The sequence below is a fragment of the Sphaerodactylus townsendi genome, linkage group LG02, assembly GCF_021028975.2.
Source record: "Sphaerodactylus townsendi isolate TG3544 linkage group LG02, MPM_Stown_v2.3, whole genome shotgun sequence".
NCBI classification, from domain to species: domain Eukaryota; kingdom Metazoa; phylum Chordata; class Lepidosauria; order Squamata; family Sphaerodactylidae; genus Sphaerodactylus; species Sphaerodactylus townsendi.
The window spans coordinates 35,432,698-35,455,444 of record NC_059426.1 but is presented as its reverse complement, the minus strand read 5'-3'; the positions used below and the strand labels follow the sequence as shown (position 1 = coordinate 35,455,444).

At 42.8% G+C, this 22,747-nt stretch overlaps 1 protein-coding gene across 11 annotated transcripts in view; it reads right to left on the bottom strand.

Annotated features, from left to right (window-relative positions):
* KCNH7 (potassium voltage-gated channel subfamily H member 7) overlaps positions 1 to 22,747 on the bottom strand; it is a 357,945-nt gene that overhangs the window by 20,488 nt on the left and 314,710 nt on the right. For 5 of the 11 annotated variants that reach the window (XM_048485320.1, XM_048485324.1, XM_048485328.1 and 2 more), the window contains 4 exons: positions 13,467 to 13,719; positions 12,321 to 12,526; positions 7,966 to 8,065; positions 72 to 323 (listed from right to left, as the gene is read on the bottom strand). In XM_048485320.1, coding sequence (XP_048341277.1) covers positions 72 to 323; positions 7,966 to 8,065; positions 12,321 to 12,526; positions 13,467 to 13,719 — 811 coding nt within the window. Of the gene's footprint in view, positions 1 to 71; positions 324 to 7,965; positions 8,066 to 12,320; positions 12,527 to 13,466; positions 13,722 to 22,747 lie in introns of all 11 variants that reach the window. The other 6 variants (XM_048485322.1, XM_048485325.1, XM_048485323.1 and 3 more) reach the window with 2 other exon arrangements.

The following is a 22,747-nucleotide window of genomic DNA, read 5'->3' as shown; positions in this document are numbered from 1 at the left end:
AACACTCCCATGCATTCTGTTAAGACTTTTTCCCCACAGGTCCTTAACTGGGCATGTTTTACATAGATTACCTTTGCAAGAATGACTTCTCTTTTGGGCTTGGGTCCTTTCAGTGACCTGCACCATCTCTTCAAAATCCAGCACTGCTGCCTTGCCCATTACCAATGGGTAGTCCATGATCCCCGGAAACAAGGGTTTTTGTTCATCATTGATGGACGAAACCAAAGAAGATGACTGACTTCTCTTCTCTTCCAAAGGTTTCTTGCCGCCCTGATAACATCGGATGTTGTCTGCTGAGTCCCTGTCTTCTTTGTCATAGTCTCCTAAAGAAGAAATCTTTAGTCAGAGCTATGTGCCTTATTCTGATCTTGCAGGGTGCAGGAAATTAGTTGCGATATCATTCAACCAACTTATTCTCTGCTAGGGATAACATTAAAGGTTTGTTCTGTAGAGAGGCTGTAGAGAAGAATTTCCTCAAGCCAATCCTGAAATTTACCTCTGCAATGGTTGTATGTGGCATCCCTGAGCTTTAAAATAGAAACAAAACAAAAACAACTCCTGTGTACAAATAAGTACATTAATTGGGGAGGAGAAGCAGATGTGTTTCTCTCTTTAATGGTACTTTGTGCAGACTTTGAACAGAAATGTCAAGATATTTCTAGCACAGAAGATTTATTAGGGCATATTTTATGATGGGAATCTCAGTGCTCGTTTGTAGTAATATCCTGGGAGAATTTCTCCATCTGCCTTACATTCTTTATTTAATATGGCTGTGTGTAGGGGCCATACAGGAATGTAGGTAGTTCCAATTCTGACTATGGATTCTGATGCTAGTTGTATGTCTCTAAAGCAGATCTTAGGCGTATTTTACTTGGAAGTAAGTCCTTTAGTCAGTGCGATTTTCTCCCAGCTAAGAATGCCTAGGGTTACAGGCCTTAGGTACAAGGTTTTCTAATATAATACAGCTGTGAGGTGCATCTAGCTGGCCCAAGCAGTTAGATGGCTTATCTCATGATAAGAGCTCCACACAGGTTCTCTGACTATATAAACTTGCAAAAAGGTTGTCTCTCTCTGCTTGCCGTAGAAGTGTCAATGTTTCAAATGGGGTGATGTGGCCTCTTATGTAGAGAGAAGACGTAACTCATGAAAGAACAGCTTCTTTTTCAAAATGAATCTTCTTTTCTTTGGAAGAGCCCCCACAATCTAAGAACATGACCTAATCAAAGAACCCCAGCTGGAAGATATATTGTATTCTCCTGGGGTTAGCCCTATGTGCTGAACTGGAAGACTGCAATCTATATTGCTATATATTCTAATAAAATAGCAATTTCACTGCACAGAAAAAGCTGATGGCCCAAAACATCTATCAGGAATGGAAGAACAGAACAGTAGGATTCTGTATGCATGTCAATCATTTTATTTCTCTACACCTCCACTATATTTATTTATATATAAATTTTATATGCCCCCTTCCTGTCCTTATAAGGGCCACCAAAGCAGCTAACAATTTAAAACATGCATGACAAACCACCCTATAAAACTATTAAAATAACCCCTCTCCCAAACATGCCTCATTAAAACAAATGTAGAAAGAGTTTAAAACATAGTTAAAATACATACAAAACAGTTAAGATACATACAAAATATAGAACGTTGGTTAAGAAGGAGGGGTCATTGGGAGAACAAATAGTAAATGCTACCTGAGTTTTTTAGCAGGCGTTATCACACGTATTCGATATATTATTGATTTGGGTTGGTGTGAGGAATGTGGAGATAAGAAAAAAAAATTACTATGATCTTTTAGTGAATCAATGGATAGGATGAAATCTGAACAAGGGGTTCTGATTTCATGGCTCAGTCTCTTGGAGGGCAATCCTATGAAGAGTTACTCCAGTTTGTCCACCTATTTCAAAAGACAGACCAGACATCAGTGCCAGTGCAGACATTGCAAGTGGCAACTATGCCATCAAGAGGGGCACTAATGCCAACAGTAGGGTGCCGTGTGGCTCTATAGCACCCAAGCACAAAAACACTGCACCGGTGATGATGGGGTGTTTCAGAGGCATACCTGTGTGTGTGTAACTGACTTTCGTCAGCTTCCTGAGGTCTTTCAGCCTAGGAATGCCACCTTCAGTTGAGGGTCACTTATGACTGAAGAAATGCAGGCATAGCCTATTGACAAACAATGGTGTGTTTTGGGATGTCAGTTAGTTTGTTTGTCTTTCCCCTCATTTCTGCACCTCCTCATTCTTCTTTGGAGGCATTGTGGCTGGCCAGTCCCCAGCAGTGAAACTGTCCCTTCACCATAGATGGGTCTGTAAACAAGACGGTTTGCCATTGCCTTCCTCGACATAGCAAACCTGGTACTCCTTGGTTGTCAACCATCCAAATACTAACCAGGGTTGACTCTGCTTAACTTCCAAGATCTGAAAAGATCAGGTCAACCTGGGCTATCCAGGTTGGGGTAAGAATTATTGAGTGGGTCCTAAGTAAAGACCTGATGACCTTGTTGGGTCCCTTCACCCAAAAATGCCCAGAAGGTGACGAATTAAAGCAAACACTGTTAAATATGTGATGTTGTGATACTCTTCACGGGATTCAAAGCCATCTGTGTTATGGCTGGGATGTCAAAGAAATCTAAAGTTTGATAGGAAGTTCTTATGTCATTACTTCAAAGATTGTTTAAGAAGCAAAAAATTCAGTGCTGAATTTCTACTCTTGGCACACTATGTGGTGAAGGTCCTAAGGATAAAGGATTTTTTTTTAAAAAAACCCCTGAGTAGATATTATCTAAATCCTCTGTGAAACTGCTGCAGAAATAGTTGCCATGGCAACAACCAGAACAGGCTAACATGAAGTAAGGGACATTAAGTACCACCCCGTGTTTAGCACTTCATGGGGAACAAAAGCTAAGACTAATGTATGTATCCTTAAATCCCAAGGAAAACTAGTTCAAAGGTCTGAGACACAACTCAGCAGCAGCTGAAGTCATATATCAGTAGGACAAAGAAATCAGTTTTTCTTCATCCATGGAGTTCAAAGTGAGAGGAGGTTTCTAAGGCAGCCAACTCAGAAGAATGTTACCTCCTTCTAAGGGTTGCTTCGCACATGCAGGTTGATAATTTCAAGGACTGCAGCACAGACAAACCTTGCAGAAAAAGTAATCAGCAAAAGAAAAATCAACTGGACAGGAATGCCATCTTGCTCACAGAACCTCAAATGCAGTTCTTTCCAATGGAGGTAGTTGAGAGATCCCTACATACATGAACCAACTCCAAGATACCACCAAGTTCAGGCTGCTTCCACCCATTCTTCCAACCCCCCACCCCAGCTTTCTGATTCTTCCGTTTTTGTGTGCACAGTTAACATGGCATTTAACATGTAAATAGCTGTTCCCGATTTGAATGGAGGTCACAAAGTATACAAGGGCACGGTTTTTTTTATAATTGTGAACGTGCATGGTCTCAAAGGATATTTATTACTCCAGACTTTATTATTGTTATAGAAGAAACAGAATACTTACTTTCCACACACAGGACACAACCTTTCTTGCATGTGAAAATCCAAATCTGACATTTCTTCATCCAACTATAAAAATATTTGCTTGGAATGAACTCTTGCTACTTACAGTAGGAGTTATTTTCAGTGAAGAAGGCTAGACCCTCATAGTTGCAGTCCTAAACAGTTACTCCCTTCTTAGTCCACTGGACTTCAATGGACTAGAAGGGTGTAACTCTAGCATGACTAGCTCTGTATGTCATTCAGTCATGCAAGGAGATAGCTCTGTATCCCATCCCCTTGCATGATTATTTGGGAGTCAGTCTGTTGAAGAATTGGGAATGCTTTCCAAGTAACATATGCATCTAATCTAGTTTCAGCCATGCAAAATATGAACATTGGCAGTAACTCTTAATCTGCTTTTCTCTTTTGTCTGATCCACTATTATTTTTATAATAATTTGATAGCTGAAACGGTATGCTTGCCAAAATCAAAAGGTAAGATGAATTGAAGTAATTCTTCTAAATGTCACCCTCATTTTGTGTTACTGATATAAATGAAACTATCAGCAATCATAGACCATTTACGCACTTGTGGGTTCTTTCGCATTGAGTGTGCATTCCCTTCAGATTTGATTCTCAGCTACACACATGTTTTCCGCTCTTCGGAACTCTCCACACTCTCAGATCAGAGAAACCCACAGTTTGTGAAACCTGTGTAACTTTTTCTCTCCCTTTGCAGGGAAAGCAAAGGAGATCACTTCACGTTAAGCTTTCTTCAGGTTTTCTAAGCCCTCTCCGCCTTCCCTCACCCACACAATAGGCGTTTCTAGCACTCTTTGGGCCACCAATTCAAAACAATCAGAAGGGCTTGTTTCTATTATTTTAACATTGGAGTGACAGACTCTTAAAATTGCTGTGAAATTTACAATATCTAGCAAAGTAACGATAGACCAAAAATGGCAGGAAAAGAAGCAGCAGGCAACGTCCTCAAATGGAGGTTGCATGGAAAGAATAAGGAAGTGGCTGGGTGGCGGGAAGGGAAAAATGGTGAATCCATCAGCTCAGGACGCTCCACAAGGGGAAAATTCCTGTGTAAACAAAAAGCCACAGGAAAAACCCACTGCAAAGTAAACAACAGGCATAAAGGACCATCGATTACCAACTGCAATCCTACACAGACTTACATCCTTCTTAGGCCACTGAACTTCAATGGACTAGAAGAGTGTAACTCTAGTGTGGAAATCTCTGTGTGTCATAGTAAATCAGCTTGTGGTAAAGTGGTCCAGAGCCAACCCAAGTTTCGTTTATTTCCAGAGATTCTGCTAAACTTCAGATCAGCACTTGACATGCTTTAAGGTCTGAACTGATGAAAACCATTCCATAGCTATTCTGAAACAGCATAAGAACATAAGAACATGCCAGCTGGATCAGACCAGAGTACATCTAGTCCAGCTCTCTGCTACTCGCAGTGGCCCACCAGGTGCCTTTGGGAGCTCACATGCAGGAGGTGAAAGCAATGGCCTTCTGCAGCTGTTGCTCCCGATCACCTGGTCTGTTAAGGCATTTGCAATCGCAGATCAAAGAGGATCAAGATTGGTAGCCAGAGATCGACTTCTCCTCCATAAATCTGTTCAAGCCCCTTTTAAAGCTATCCAGGTTAGTGGCCATCACCACCTCCTGTGGCAGCATATTCCAAACACCAATCACACGTTGCGTGAAGAAGTGTTTCCTTTTATTAGTCCTCAATTCTTCCCCCAGCATTTTCAATGGGCCGAAGTGCCCCCCCTAGTTCTGAGCGGCATTGTGAGAAAGAGAGAAAGATTTCTCCCTGTCAACATTTTCTATCCCATGCATAATTTTATAGACTTCAATCATATCCCCCCTCAGACGTCTCCTCTCCAAACTAAAGAGTCCCAAACGCTGCAGCCTCTCCTCATAGGGAAGGTGCTCCAGTCCCTCAATCATCCTTGTTGCCCTTCTCTGCACTTTTTCTATCTCCTCAATATCCTTTTTGAGATGCGGCGACCAGAACTGGACACAGTACTCCAAGTGCGGTCGCACCACTGCTTTATATAAGGGCATGACAATCCTTGCAGTTTTATTATCAATTCCTTTCCTAATGATCCCCAGCAACTAACTATTCCACAGTAGGCACAGGCTAGAAGATTACTTTCTTGCTCTTTCGGGTGACAAAGTGTGCTTTCTCACATAGAATGTGAAGGTCACTCCAGCAAGCCACCCCTGTCAAAAGATTTTTTGCGGGGGGAGGGGGGGAGAAGTTCAGTCTAAATATTTCATAAGGACATTTTGTTGACAGTTTTGTTGTCAAACTTGGCTTTGCACTTCAAAATATCCCTTTGATGGAAAGGTAACATCACTCTGCTAAATGATGAGATGCTGAGGTAAAGTTTATCTTGACTAGGATGCACAAAACCATGAAAGCACAGAACTGGAAACTAAGTGGGGAACCCAACTTATTGGCTTGGATCTGATGCCTTTCTTCTGTGTGTATACCCGCTGTTATGTTGTTATGGTGTGTGTGGGGGGTGGTGGTGGTGGTGAGCCTTTACTGTGCCATGAGTTCCTCTGCCTCCACTGGCATATCTAGGGGAGCAGGGGGGGTCACATGGGGGACACATTTTGTTCCCCACTCTCTCTCTGTCCCTGTGCCCAGCCCCTGGCTGAACTCCCCCCCCACCGCTGTCCCTGCAAAAAAACCTCCAACAAACCTTTCCCTTCATCTAAGTGGTGCTGGCTGGCAACTTTCTGGGGGTGGGGATCCTTGGCCTTGTCCCCACCCCTGGTGCCACTCAGATGAAGGAAAAGGTTGGAGTTTTTTGTAGGAGTGGCAGTGCATACTCATGGGGGGGGGAGTTTGGACAGGGGCTGGGTGTGGGGTCCGGGGCTTGCCCCAGACCAGGTGTTTTTTTGTGGCAATGTGCCACTGTCTAGCTCTAAGAGTTTTCGTTTGTACAAGCCCTGCATCTATCAATGAAGAGAATGCTATAGTGCCAGAAACATATACCCAGTAGTAGAGGATCTCTACAACAGGCCAAGAGGGGCACAAATGGAAACAAAGCATAGGATCTAAGCCAGCTGCTTATGAACAGGACTAACAGTTTACAGGACGAATGGCTTCATTTCATTAAGTGCATTTCATTACAAAAGTCACAGCAATGAAGACATAGCATGGATTTTTCAGTCCTGTTAGAAGCTTCTGAAGGGTTTAGAAATGAATGCCAGATTGGAAACTTTTATGGGACCACTTCCCTGCCTCAACAGACTTTCCCCTATTTTTCCAACTGCAGCTTCTTATTCTGCAGACTTTCAAAATGCACGTTAGGTGATGTGCTTTTTCGCATTCAAGGAAGTTTTCATGTGCACCGTATAACTTGTGCTGTTGATCATTTGGGTTCTGATCCTGGAAATGCCAATGCAGCCTTTTGAATAAGGATGGGGAACCTCCCAATTCAACCCAAAGCTGTTTCCTCTCCTAACATTTTCTATTGGAAGACCAGTCAACAGTATCACATTGCTAGCCTTCCAACCCAATCCAAATCTGCTTCCTGTACTAAGGTTCTCCATTGGAGGAGGAGGAAGAGGAGGAGGAGGAGAAGAAGAGTTTGGATTTATATCCCCCTTTCTCTCCTGTAGGAGTTTCAAATGGGCTTACAATCTCCTTGCCCTTTCCCCCTCACAACAAACACCCTGTGAGGTGGGTGGGGCTGAGATAGCTCTGAAAAGCTGTGACTAACACAAGGTCACCCAGCTGGCATGTGTGGGAGTGCACAGGCTAATCTGAATTCCCCAGATAAGCCTCTACAGCTCAAGCGGCAGACCGGGGAATCAAACCCCAGATTAGAATGCACCTGCTCTTAATCACTACGCCACTGCTGCTCCCAATACAAGGGACAATTCACTACATTAATCTTCAAGGCAAAGGGTAAATATTTTAAATTCCAGCACTTGAACTATGGGGCTCTTCCTGTCACCAGGCCCTGCTTGGGGATATGAGAACCTTGCTGGGCTTGACTTTGGCAGATCAACTTCCTGCTCTCTCTGGGAAAACAGTCCTGATTCCTCAGTCTGACAAGTTATTGATTGCTCTCTGCTCTTGCATCACTCTGACATCTGGCTGCTACTCTAAGTCAAGATCCCCAGACTTCATGCAGCATGCTGTGAGATCAGAATCTGTACAGTGGCTTAGGGCTAAGTAACTAAAATCAGAATCTGTACAGTGGCTTAGGGCTAAGTAACTAAGAGTGGAGGTTGACTGAAAAGACCTTCGCATTTGAATTCTAAGGCCTATGAACAATTTGTCACTGCAATGCACATCAGCACAGGCTATGCACGGTGGGCTTTTCAGTAACATGTTATTAGCGCAAATTGGGTTCAGTGCACTCAGAGCTTTTTAATGGATGACATTAGCATTGCAGGAATTATATTCAATGCAGTTAATATTTACCTTTATCAATTTCACTTTCAAAAGACAGTTTCCTTCTTAGTAGCTGGCTGTTGTCACCGTCGGAACCGTTCGTGCTCTGCGACCTTATTGTGAGCTCAGTCTTGATGGGTAAAACATATGTACATGGGAGATTAGACTCATTTTACTGAGTTAGTGCTACACAACTATTTGTGAGTTGGAAAAAGGAAAGAAAAGTAAATCAGGCACCGCTCGCCATTCAGAATGACTCAAATGGGTGATACATAAATATGGGTCTTAAAAAGGGAATGTACCGTATATACTCGTGTATAAGTCGACCCGCATATAAGTCAAGGTACCTAATTTTACCACAAAAAGCTGGGAAAACTTATTGACTCACGTATAAGTCGAGGGTGGGAAATGCAGCAGCTGCTGGTAAATTTCAAAAATAAAAATAGATACCAATAAAATTACATCAATTGAGGCATCAGTAGGTTAAATGTTTTTAAATATTTATTTCAAAGAAAAACAGTAAACTAGCTCTGTAAATGGAAAAGAGGGTCAACAAGAACAATATGGTATCAACAATAACTTTAAAAGTACAAAAATCTTAGCTCAATCAGCAACCAAGCTAAAACACAAGAGTTAAAATCCTTCAAAACTGGATTCCTCATCATCATCTGTATGTCCAAATGTAACTCAACTTAGATTTTAAGAGGGATATTATCAGAAATGGAAAATCTACTATTCACAAAGCTTCCTTCCATTGTAAACAATGGGATGGGGCACCCTTTTGGGGTACCCTTTGGGATCAATAACTTTTGGATCCCCTGACCCAAACCTCACCAAATTACTGTGGCTGGTATCATAAGAGACTCTCCTGATGAGACCAGCCAGGTTTGGCTAAAGTTTGGTTCAAGAGGGTCCAAAGTTATGGACCCTCAAAGGAGTGTAACCCCATTTCACTAATGAGCTCCCATTGAAAACAATGGGGAATGGAGGACCTCCTTTGAGGGGTCCATAACTTTGGACCCCCTAGAACCAAACTTTACCAAACTTGGCTGGTATCATCAGGAGTGTCTTCTGAGGGTGCCCTGAAAATTTGGTGATGCTAGCATAAAAACTGCGCCCCCTGCTGGCCGGCAAAGTAAAAACACACAAAAATGTTTAATGACCTGCATATAAGTCGAGGGGAGCTTTTTCAGCATTAAAAATGTGCTGAAAAAAATCGACTTATACATGAGTATATACGTTAACGCTGCGTGTTTGAATGTTAATAATTAGGTGATTTTTCCTTCTTGCTCTCCTAACAGTGATTGATTATTGTTCATGTTGCATATTAGAAATTTAATTAAAAACAGAGGTTAAAACTTTCGGTTACACCTGTGTTCCCATGCAGAACTTCAATCTGTTTTAAAAGCTGATCTCCCAACCAAGGCAACACCCAATCCCAGACCTCTTAATTAAGAAATTATTCCAGTTTCCTCTGTTTCTATATATCTCCCTTTTCATGCTGAACATTAGTTAATATATAGCAAAAACAAACAGACGAAAACGAACACTGGAGGTCTCTAAGAACTTACAGGAGGCTGGACCAGGTAGATTCCCCCTTCCCAGTTTCTGCCTTCAGAAACCTTTACATTTGCAAGGCCTGGAGCAGACAAAAGTTTTCCTCTCACCTTTCCCTCTTGAACTGATCTCAACGATGAGGGGCATAGTCAGGTCTCATCAGTCCTTTTTAAAAGACTCCCTTCTGATCATTCACAAAGCTACATTTTTCTGCCTATTGAGGAAACTGTCTTAAGTTTTGCTGCTTCCATGATTAGCATGATGAGATCAGCATCTTCAGTATTAGATGTAGGGTTGGATCCAGCGAAACCTTAGCAGAAGGTGCTGATGGGCATAAGCTTTCCCTCTCACAGTAGCCATTTCTAACCTTGGAAAAGCTGAATCTGTGGGTTGCAGGACCTGTGTGGAGTGGTAACTAGGGTAGGTGGGCAGTCACGAGGAGCAGGAATGAGACAAAATTACACTTCCTTCCTCTTCAGTCAATGGCGCTCTATTGATGGAGAACACAGGAGAAACCAATTCCAATCCCTTTCCCCCTCTCACTGCAGCTTGCGCACCCACACAACTGTTACTCTTACTGGGTTCTCACAACCCCAGGAATCAACTTTCCTATGCTTCTGGGGGAGGGAAAATCAGAGCAAAACTGCAGCCCTTCCCCACATACCTGCAATCCTTGCACAAGCAAGTTGCTGGATCCACCCCATAGTGACGCTCTGATTCAAAATGCAATCTGTTCACATGAGCAGCTATCTGAGTACACAAAATCCATCTCTATTGAACTCTATTGAGTCTTTGTGGATGTCCACCCCCACCCCCACCCCCATCATCCTGGTCATCTGAGCTTCATTAAGCAGGATAGATGCATCTTATGATGCTACACCCCCATCTGTATCTGAGGCCAGAAGGAGGCTATATGATTAGTTGCTCTCCAGTGCAACTACGTTAGGGCCAGAACATCCATGAAGGATGAATTTATCTAGATTAAATGGAGACTGATTTAAGACTGGGACACTCGTGGACCAAACAAGTAATCACAGCAGTTTATATCTATCTGAGGGTGATAGTCCAAGTGTACTGTTTTGCTACATCAGAATGAAATGATTTTTTTAAAAGCAATTTTCATTTAAAAAAGTAAAGTGCAGCAAAAATGTGAAAAACGTTTCCCTTATGGAATGTGTATTAATGCAGGCATGAATGCAGTAGATGGGTATAATTAGCTATGATGTTTAATTACACAGTAAAAATTGCATTGCATAACAATAAGGCTGGCAAATTACAGACTTAGTTGATTTACTACTCTAGCACTTCCTTCTTTGATTTAGCAGAATTAAAACATTATTTCCACAGTAGAAATTGGTCCCCCCCCCCACGTTCTTTGACTAATTCCTTTGATGAAAAATTTCAAGGGCATTGATAGATCAGGATATAAAAGCCCTGAAGTCCCCCAAAACAGCAAGGAGTCACTGAAAATCTTTTGCTGAAACAGACAAAAAGTAAGCGCTGCTGAGTTTGTATCATTTTTAAAAAATGGAGGAGGGGAACTGATTGTGAATACTTCCCATTTAAAATACTCCTCTAAACGTGCTCTTTTTGGTGTACAAAGAAGCACTATGTAGGGGTAAAACATTCAGTGAGCTAGCGCGGTGTAGTCGTTCAGGGAACCTGGGAAACCCAGAATCAAATCCCCATTCGCACCATGGAGGCTTGCTGGATGACCCTGCCTGACCCTGGGTTGTATTTGGATGGGAGATCGCCAAAGACTAATAGGGGAGTGATGTGGAGGCAGGCAATGACACGCTACCTTCAAGTATCTCTTGGCTTGAAAACCCCAAGGGGTTGCCATGAGTTAGCTATGACTTGATGGCATTAAACAAACAAACAAACAAATAAGCATTCATCCCACTCAATCTGAATGCAGGAATGGATTTCTCACAGGGGACTTATTGTAGTGGAAAGGTGCAGTCCAAACATAATAAATAATTTGGACTTCTGTTCAGGTGCTTTACTGCAGACCATGACAAGGCTTCATGCAGTAAGTGATTCTCCTTTGGCCAGGGGATTAATGTAGCCTGAGCTCCAGAGAAGGGGAGGGATGGAAAGACCCATTCACCAGGGAACCCCACTAGCACCCCACTGAAGCTAAAGGTCAACACACGTCAAAACACAAGGGCCACTTGAGAGAGGTAAGGAGGCGACAGTGCTCAGGCATTCTTTGAGCCCCATAGCAATCATCTCCCATTGGAGGAGGTCTCACATATTTTTTTGAAGTTTAAACAAATATGAAGTTTCCACTTCATATTTAAGGAACAACATGGACAGAGCTGAAGCTGGTGAGCAGTTTCCTGCCCTCAGCCAGCTGCCACACCTCCTTCCTTTGGGTTGCTTATTCCTGAGATAGGCACTAAAACTCCACATCAGCAAGATGGTTTTTGTCCTATGGAGAGTGATGTGAACTTTAGTTCTCATCTTAATTTTATTAATCATTTCAATTCACCGGTGATGGGAAATTCTGAAAATGATACTTCACGTAACCGTTTATCTTTTTATTCAGACTACTGTTAACAGAACTGTGTTGACTGAAGAAACTTTCCTCCCTGCTCCCCCTACAGCCCACCAAGCTCACTGAAATGCTAGTTTTGGGGGATTTGGAACACTTGGGAATGGTGCGGGTACTGAATTGTAGGGGGACCTGTAGTGTGAAGGAGGGAATTAGCTAAAATTAGTTCGTGGAAAACCCTTCTGTCAGCAGAAAATGACCTTGCAATCCATCCATATGACTTCAAGCTAACAGAACATGAATCAAACAACAACAACAAAATAACTCTTACTTTAGGATTCTCATGTCTCAGGTTGAAAGTGAGCTCTAGATTGGTGAGGAACAGGTCCGAAAATTCAGGATACATATCCAAAACCTCCAATAGGTCTTCTCGTTGAATCTTATGCAAATCGCAGTAGGTTAAAGCTCTCACATCTGCATTGGACTTCCCTGGTTTTGCATACAGATGCACCATCTCTCCAAAAATATCATTTTTGCCTACAAGAAATACATACGCAGAAGAGGTTAAAGATATATACACATTCCCTTCCTCCACATGAAAAGGACTACCACACAGTTTTCTAAAATAATGTCCAGATCCAGTAGTTGAGACCCAGCATGGTGTTTGGAAGAAGAAGAAGAAGAAGAAGAAGAAGAAGAAGAAGAAGAAGAAGAAGAAGAAGAAGAAGAAGAAGAAGAAGAAGAAGAAGAAGAAGAAGAAGAAGAAGAAGAGGAGGAGGAGGAGGAGGAGGAGGAGTTTGGATTTATATCCCCCCTTTCTTTCCTGCAGGAGACTTAAAGGGGCTTACAATCTCCTTGCCCTTCCCCCCTCACAACAAACACCCTGTGAGGTAGGTGGGTCTGAGAGAGCTCAGAAGAACTGTGACTAGCCCAAGGTCACCCAGCTGGTGTGTGTGGGAGTGTACAGGCTAATCTGAATTCCCCAGATAAGCCTCCACAGCTCAGGCGGCAGAGCTGGGAATCAAACCCGGTTCCTCCAGATTAGATACATGAGCTCTTAACCTCCTATGCCACTGCTGCTCCTGTAGTGGTTAAGAGCAGGTAAATATTTAACTTTGCTAGATAATGTCTTATCTTTCTTTGCTATGCACCTCTTTCAGTCTACACGTACTTAATAAATATGTCGATATTGTTTGCCTACATTTTGGGGACATTGGCAATGGGTTGGGTCCAGACCACTTATTAATTCAATCTCACCCAATATTCCTCCTTATTACAACCCATGCCTTTTGTCTATGCAGATCCCATGATTGCCAGCAGAGTCGTTTTGGTGATCACAGGTGATCCCCTCCATCTCAGCTGACTCGTAGAAAAGCTGGTTGGATGCAACCCATTATTTCCTCTTACCGAAAAACAGTGGTAACTGTATGATCAGACTTGCTTTTCCAGTTTTATGACATGTCCAAGGAATGCTTACCAAGAATTGCTACAACCATGTCATTCTTGAGGATTTCAATGGAGCCTCGGGACAGGAAATAAAGTGCTGTAAGAACATCACCACAGTGCACAAGCGTATCCCCAGGAGGTGCATGTGTCGTCTTAAACTTCATAGCCAAAGCTCGGAGGCAGCCTTTACTGGCCCCATGGAAAGCTTTGCAGTTCTGGAGTAAGCTTTGGTTGAGGTGAAGACAAATATCAGCTTGTAAACATTCTGGAAATCCCTTTAAGACCTGATGGAAACAAGGTGAGAGTTTAGCACAACTACAGGGCAAACCGGACTACAACTGAGGATATCCAAAGCAGTGAGAAGTCTTGTTGACTCTCAGCAACTCTACAACCTGGCACAAGTCTCTGACTGTTCTCATTTTGAGCTTATCATAAACAGGCTTGCCATGTTAGAAGATGGGCTCACCATTCACAAGCATAGCTGTGGATTTCTTCTATTCGTTTTATGGCTGGTTAGTAAAGGAGATAGGTGAGTCTGGAGAACCACATGGACACTCACTGTCTTGAAATGTTCTGCAGATCTTTTGGTCACCATGGAGTGTGTAACCAAGAAATTGGAGGGTTATTTTGTAAGGCTATTTCATGGATAAAAAAAGGTTTAATCAGAAGCCAGTTGTGAATGTGGAACTTTATCCATCTTCTGTTTGGCTTTACTTGCATAAAGAATCTCACTAACATCACTGGGCAAAGGAATCCTGCTACTGGATTGCCTTCTGGCTTTCGCAACAGCCACTGTGGTCCAGAGGGCCTTGATAAGCAAATTCTAGCTCCATTTGAGCCAATGATTGAATGGCCCTGAATAAACTGCTTAGTCTTTCTTTCCTTTCCACTTAATAACCCAGTTCACCTTCAATGTTATGAGTGTGATAAGCTATGTTGAACTTGAGTATTTAAGAACAGAATCCCTGAAGACAGAAATTGATTTTGTAGAGCCAACAATAAAATAAATATCTGACAGATCACAGTGAAACCGTATTCTGAGTCAACTCCAGTCTAGTGTATAATGTCAATGGCCCCAGACTGGCCTAATTCTCTAGTTTAGGTCTATTTATCCACGAATGTAACAGCAAGTGTTACAGTGTGTTGAATCCTGCCTGTTTTTTAACCATTCAAGAAGGAAGCAAGAATTTGTGGGACCCATGTTGACAAAAAGCCACTCAAATGGGTCTGCAGTGAAGTAGGGAATCAGGCATGATTCCTCCTTCTCCTTGTACCCATGGGAAAAAGCTGCTTGGATCTAACCCATTCAAACCTACAAAGATAATTTTAATACACACTGACCATGTAAGCATAATGTATGCATATTCTAAGTACCTCTTCAATGCTGAATTATTTTGTTTTACATCAGCACAATAAAGGTCTGTGCAGCTGCTTATGTTTCATAGCATAGTATAAACATCTGCATGAACTCATTTCTCCCATTCTTAACAACAGTGGCAGGAGAAACAAGAAAATGGATGATGCTGTTTTTGACATGAGATTATCACTTCACCAAAGCCAAGCTATGATTTGAGAAATGAAGTTTCTAAATTTTCAGTAGAGTCTGACGTTTCTATGGGTGAAAGGAAGCAATACAATGATGAATAACAACGAACTCCATTGTAACTTCCATACATAAAAAGTTGACCAATTGGAAGTGCCATTTCAGATATCAGGAGGGGAAGGCAGAATTCTCTACTTCTCAGCCTTTAATAAATTAACAATTGGATCCGGATTAAATTAGCAATTTCCATTGAACCCTCTATCCCGCTGCAGCCCACCCCTCATTGTGCTGATCTCCTGGCTCCCCTATCACTTAGGAACAACATTTCACGAAGAACAGTAGACTGCAGCGCTTGGAGGTGAAGCAGGAAAGTTCTGCTCTGCAGCTGGAAAATTTAGTCTGAAACTAACCCTACATTTTACAAAGTCATGTATTTTAAACACATTTGTTGTGATTACTTACCCATTACTTTACAATGCTTTGTCACCCTTTTAAAAGCAAAATAAATTATGCCTTCAGCATTGCCAAAATATTTGCTCCTTTAAATGTTTACAACAACAGTCTCCCAAGATCTAACAAGTATAGCTAAGTTTCAACAGTTTCTTGGGGTCATTTTGGATTGGGGAAATAGCATAGGAGGGAAGATATTCTCCCCTTGTGCTCCTGTTCCAGTCTGGGGGCCCTTCCGCACATGCAGAATAATGCACTTTCAATCCCCTTTCAATGTACTTCGAAGCAGGATTTTACTGTGCGGAATAGCAAAATCCACTTTCAAACAGTTGTGAAAGTGAATTGAATGTGCATTATTCTGCACGTGCGGAAGGGGCCTGAGGCAGGGCCTTGTATATAGCTGTTGAGTTTCCTCCCTCCCCTCAAAAAACCATGGGAGCTTTGTACTTAGAGCTCCCAACATATCACCAGGTTAGACCCTGTGTGTGTAATGTCAACAAGTTGGCCATCATAGGCAAGACCCTGATGTGGTCTGAGGCACAAAGGGTGGAGCTACATGCCTCCCCATCTACCCTCGATGGCACTGCTGCTCAGGCCACTCACACAAGCACACACATTTGTGGAGAAGCTAGCCACAAGCAAAAAATAACATCAAAATAAAAAGTACTTAACAGGTTAGCTACACTTACAAGACAGAAGTCACAATAAATAATCACGGTTCTGCTTACATGAGCGATTTTTCTGAGTAATGGATAAGCCATGCTAATGAAAGCTTGGCATCATAAATGTTTCACCAGTGTTTTACTGAAGTCACTGCAGACAGATACACCAGCTTGAATGTTAAGGAACGATGTATTTTATGAAGTTTCACGAGGCTGAATCCAAACACACATACGCATGATGCTGCCTTACACTGAATCAAATCCTTGGTCCATCAAAGTCAATATTGTCTACTCAGACTGGCAGTAACACTCCAGAGTCTCAGGCAGAGGTTTTGCATATTTCCTGTTGCCTGCTCCTTTTAACCGGACATGCCTGGGATCGAACCTGGGACCTTCTGCATGGCAACCAGATGCTCCACCACTGAATCACAGCTGTCCATATAAAAGCAGTTACACTAGTGGAATGGGATTTCCATTGGCAGGTGGTAATGGCAATTTTTGCTGATTCTCCCTCAGTTTGCTCCCTACAGGTGTTCATGGACCAATCTAACCTCTGAGAGCTGAATTTCAGGACGCTCAGCAAGCTGCACTGAGAGAGCCAAGGTGAGAAAGTCCTATTCCTCAAACTTTGGTCTGCTTATGGTAATTTGGGTCCCATTCTTGGTCACTTATTCTTTACTCTTTGGGTCACGTGTTCTGTGAACTATGTGGGACTGAGTTTGAAGTAAACAAACATTACCATGTGTGTTTACCATGCTTGTTTACTTCAGACTTAGTCCCACATAGTTCAATGGAACTTATTTTCCCAATACATGCTTAGTAGCACTGTCCAAAATTATACCATCACAGTTGGTATACCATCATAGAGTCAGTTGGTATACCATCTGTTGGTATACCATCATAGTGTCAGAGCCCTATGCAAATATAGCATAGTAACTAACTGTTATCTGCATTCTGGATTTCATTCATATTCTCTTCTACTTAGAACAAAAGGATAAGTTATTTTAAGTATTTAATGTCCACAAAAGCTGTTTTGTTTACTTCAATACATTGTAGATGCAGAGTTGCCCCTTCCCTTGATGCGAAGTAGGAAGTATCATATCTCGATCACTTTATCTTTCTGGAGACACATGAACTTCTGAACCTGGATATGGGCTGTGACCCAAAAATGTACATACGTACCAGGTTTTTCCACCATGAACTCCAAAATTGCTAATTATACCCTCTGCTTCCTGTAAGGTCAATCATACATCATGCATTTACCTTTATTTGCATCACTACATAGTGAGATCTAGTCAGCTTTTTCACCCCATCTCATTGTGGTAAACAGCCTCTAGTTTTGCCCTCCAGGCAGTCCTACTACAGAAGTAGTAAACAAATGCCAAGTGGTATCAGCCTATGAGAAACCGTGGAACCTTTGGGAGAGGGATAGGAGAATGGAGGGAAAATCTGCCATTGTTTCAGATAGGGCTTGGGGAAGTGACAGGAAAACACGTAAAATTGACAGGAGATTAGTTAGGTAGCTAGGTTAGGTAATTAGGTGAAGGAAAGGACTCAGGCCTCTACAGTATATGTGCATAGGACTCAAGAGCTGATAAAAAGGTAGGAATAGAGCCTCCTGAAAGAAATTGCAGGTTAGGGACTTGTGAGGGAATTGAGAGAGTTAGCCAACAGACCCCCTTTTCCCTTCTAGGACTCTAGTTCATTTCCTGCTGGCAAGTGTAGATCAATAGGAGCACCTCTGGCGCCTCCTTAGGAAGGGGGGGGGGGCGGGCGGAATGAGCAGATGGCTTTCTATCTCTGCCCTGACCTTAGGCAAGGCTTTTGTGTTCTTTTTTTCACTTTCCTGCCTCTGCAGCCATGGGAACAGGCAGGGAGGCATTTGAGGGAATAAAGGTTTGGTTTGGTCAAGTATGCAAGGGATTAGAACTGGCTTCACACAGGCCAGATACCCGCATCCATTTCAATGGGGGTTTCTGAGTAGCAAAATCCAGGGTCCTGCACTGAATGAGTTCGTAGATCTGATAGGGGTTCCCAAGTCCCCCCTAGAGGCTGCCAGCTTCTTTACATGATGCTGCAACTGGCATACAGGCTCCACTCATATCTCTACCCATAGCCCTCTTAGGCAGGACAGCAGTGTGAGCTGCTTTGGGTTCCCATTTGGGAAGAAAGCTGGGGTATAAATGAAGTAAATGCTCTTTAAGGCTATTTCCGCACGGGCGGAATACAGCGACCCAGGGACACTAGAAACAGCGTCCCTGGGGAGGGGGTTGCATGGCCGCCGCCGCATTGCAGCAGCGGTGGCCATGCAACCCCCGAGAGGCGCGAAGCCACTGTTTCTGAACCTCGCTTCCTGGGCGAGGTTTTTCAGAAACAGCGGCTTCCAACCGCTGCCGTGCGAACGGCAGCGGCTGGAAAGCGCCATTTCCCCCCTTTCCTGAACGCCTTCCCTTCCCTCCGGCCTTCCGGCGCGTTGCCCAGGCCTGGAGACATAGCCCCCTGCCCTGCGACTCCAGAGCTGTTGCGCAGGGCAGGGGGGCGTGTCCCCTGGCCTGGACGATGTGCCGGAAGGTCAGAGGGAAGGTAAGGCGTTCGGGTGACCGGGACCGTTCGTGCAAACGGTCCCGGGGGGGGGGGGGGTGCATCGGCATCATGTACGCCAACGCACCCCCCGATCGTGGCCATGCGGAAACAGCCTAAGATTCATTGTAAAAGCTGAAAAATTGTGTGTGTGTTTTTTTAAAAAAAAACATTTCTCATTGCATACCTTGGTCATGAGTGCTAGGGAAATCAATCTTGAACTGTGGTCCTGTGTGTGTGATCACAAATTGCAAGCATTAATTAAATGGAAAAAATTGGATAGAAAATAATGTCAAGGATGACATTATTTTATGTAGGCCTGTGACAGCTTTTCTCCCTCCAAAAACTGGCTAATCTTAGATATGCTTAGTCATTAAGAGTAGCTGACTGTTTCACTCATTAGAAACAGATGACCATTTTATACTGCCTGAAGGCAGTTTTTAAAAAAAATATCTGAGACATCATTGGGATTACTTCCAAGAAATACACTTCATGAATACAGGTTTTCAGATCAGTTATAAAATACCTTCAGTTTCTACCAAATGTAGTGTTTTAGAAAAATGTACTCTTGTGTGTCCCTAATAACTTTATTTTAAAATGAGATTTTTCCCCTTTCCTTCTACCCTTTTTATTATGTACCTGAGGTACATAATTTAAAACATTAAATCCAGTTATGGCTATCACCTGGTTGAGTCTTGAGACTCATCCACCAAGTCATATTTACCCTCTCTGCACTACAATAAAGCCCATGCTGTGTTCCTGAACAAATATATTTTTCATAAATCCCATCTTGAAAGAGAATTGTGGAGCCTTTTGTTTAATAACGACTTTCATGTTTTCTTAATCTTGAAGCTAACTCCATACCACCGCTGCACACAGAAGACTTTGACTGGCTGGCCACGTCCTTTGCATGAAGAATGGTTGGATCTCAAAGACGGGAATGAGATTGATAACTCCTGATGCCAAAAGACAGTGAGGATGCCCGCAAAACACCTGGAGGAGAACATTCGAGCAAGACCTGACGGCACTGAATATTGCATGGGAAGAGGCTGAAACACTCGCCCAAGACCAGAAATGCTGGAGACCATTTGTTGCCGATTTGATGACGATGATGAAAGTAGATTCTTCAACAGGCTATAGCTGGGCTCACCCTAAATATCTATCCAAAAGTTTTGGTGGCTGTGGAATTTGGCAGACCTGCCTCATTATAGAAGCACCCATGAATTCCATCTCTGTTTATCTTCTGTGATGGTGAAGCAGTCAAATACTCATGACGAGCACCTGGGACGAGGTGGTAAGAACATCTTATGCTTATGAAAGCCTATGAGATGAAAATTGTTTTGCAGCAAACATCACATCCACAAGCTCAAGTCTAGCTCAACTGTTTTGGGTGATTTGACAATTACTACTACAAAGTGGTAGCAATTTGGCCCCTAGCTGCAAGACTTTTGAGAGTTTTTTGGCAGATGAAATCTTATCATTCCACCAATACCTCCCCACTACCTTAGAAGCAGTGACTAAGCTTGAGGCCCATTGGCTGTCTTTGGGTCCTGTACTGAACCAGCCAATTCTCCCAAGACAATGTCAACAGAGTCCTGAGGGCTGTGAAGTCCACCACTTGCCTCTTGGATCTGTGCCCAACCTGGCTGGTGAAAGACAGTGGGGATGTGGTGCGGATTCCCTTAGCGAATATCATCAATCTCTCGCTACATACAAAGACCTTCCCTGAGGGACTGAGAGAGGTGATAATGAGGTTGCTCTTTAAAAAGTCATCATTGGATTCTTTAGGTTCTTCAAACTAATGCCCACTATCCCACCTTTCCTTCCTGGGTAAGATAGTTGAGAGAGGGGCTGCAGAGCAGCTCCAGTCTTTTCTACAGAAAGCAATTTTCTTGGGCCCAATCCAATCTGGTTTTTGCACTGGTCATGGGATGGAGATGACTGTCCTCACAGCTGACCTCTGGAGACACCTGGATTAAGGAAGGTTGGCATTGTTGTTGTTATTAGACATGACAACAGCATTTGACTTGCTCACCCATGACATCTTGGTCGACCATCTCGCTGATGCTGAGATTTGTGAGTCAGCTTTGCAGTGGCTGTGCTTATTTCTCCAGAGTTGGGGTCAGAGCGTAGCAATCAGTGACCATTTGTAATTCTTTGGTGTGTGGAGTCTCACAAGGGGTGATTCTTTCTCTGATTTTATTTAACATCTATATGCATCCTCTTGCCAGGTTGGTCTGGAGGTTTGGACTCGGTTGTCACCAGGATGCTATGACACCCAGCTATATCTGTTGATGGATGGTCATCCAGATGCTGCCCCAGATGTGTTGGCCAGCTGTTTGAGGGTTGTGGTGAACTAGCTAAAAGAGTGCAGGCTGAAGTTGAATCCGGTAAAGATAGCCCTGTGGCTGGGCTGGGAAAGAGTTTCCAATTGTCAACTCTTGAAGACATGCAGCGGATTTCTGCACCAACCACCAAGGGTCTGGGTGGGTTCCTTGGAAGTTCAAGTTATATACATGGCTCACCTGGCTTTTTGCCACCTTGGCCAGATAAGGCAATTGTCACCCTTCATGTCCACAGCTGACCTAGCCATAGTGATCCATCCAACAGTGACCTCTAGATTGGACTATTGCAAATTGCTCCATGCAGGGCTACCCTTGGGCCTCCTCCAGAACCTTCAACTGGTGCAGAATGCAGCAATATGGGTCTTTATAGGGACCCATGGTAGGCACACATTCAACTGGTGCTCTGCCAGCTGCATTGGCTCTGGGTGGAGTACTAGGTCAAGTGGAAGGTTCTGGTACTCATCTGAATGGTCTGGGGCCAGTGTATGTGTGGGACCATCTCTCCTGGTATGTCCACCAAGTACTGCAATCAGTGAGTGAAAATCTCCTAGTGATCTCTGGCTCGAAAGATATCTGGTTAGCCTCAACCAGGGTCAGGGTCTTTTCTACTTTGGCCCCAACCTGGTGGGAATGCTCTGATTAATGAAACTCCAGTCATGCAGGATCTGATGCAGTTTCACAGGGCCTGCAAGGCAGAGCTGTTCCACCAGGTGTATGGTTGAGGCTACTACGGTTTTTCCATTACTGACCTTCTTCCTTGTTATTATGGTTGATTCTTGTTTGTCTTTGTCTGCCTGTGTGTGATAATCTAATTGCCATAAGAGATAGGTGGAGTTTTAATATATTTTAATACATAAAAACATAAATTTGTAAGCTGTTCTGAGCCCATGAGGGGAAGGGTGGCATATAAAAATAACTAAATAAATGTAAAGACAATCATCTTTGTCTTGTTATAGTTCTCCAGTGGAACAAACAATGTTAGCAATCCCATAGACACTCCCCTTGAGACTTGGTTTCCTTGACAATAAGAATCAGACCTAGACATAAGCATGTGTCAATTCCTTATTATTCTAAAGGGGCACAAAAAGCTCTGAAGGATGTGTAAATAAATATATATGTTAAGATTCCATATCACTAAATACATTTTGGAACTGGTATCAAAAATGTAGTAAGAATTGTGAGAATTTGCTGAATAAATGTCTAAAGCTTAGGTATGCTGGATTTAGAGATAATTTTCAGTGATGGAAGGAATTTGCGTTAGTGAAATGGGAATTTCTTTCCACTCTCCATTACGTTATTACTTGAAACAATCCCTGAAATACTGTTTCTTGGGGGTAGGGGATTCCCAGGAACAGTGTAAGAGTTGACTTGGAGGTGTGCAGCAGAAGGGAAGAATTGGAGAAAATTGTCCCTCTCCCACTAGAAGAAATCCATTGCATGATTCAACCCTATGAACTCTTATCTTTCAAAAATCATAATATTACTGAAATCTTATAGTTGCTCTGAAAGCAGCACAATTCTATATTTGAGATGTCTACTTCCTAAAATGGATTAAAAATATAAGGAAATTTAATCATGGCTCATAGACTCTGCTGAATATAGTACTTGAAAACATTTCATATGAAATGCTAAATGAATGTCCTCTGAAATTCAGTGGCACTGACTGGTTTTTTTTTCATTTTGACTGACTAATGACAGAATGTAAGATTTCCTCATAATAAATATTCTTTAT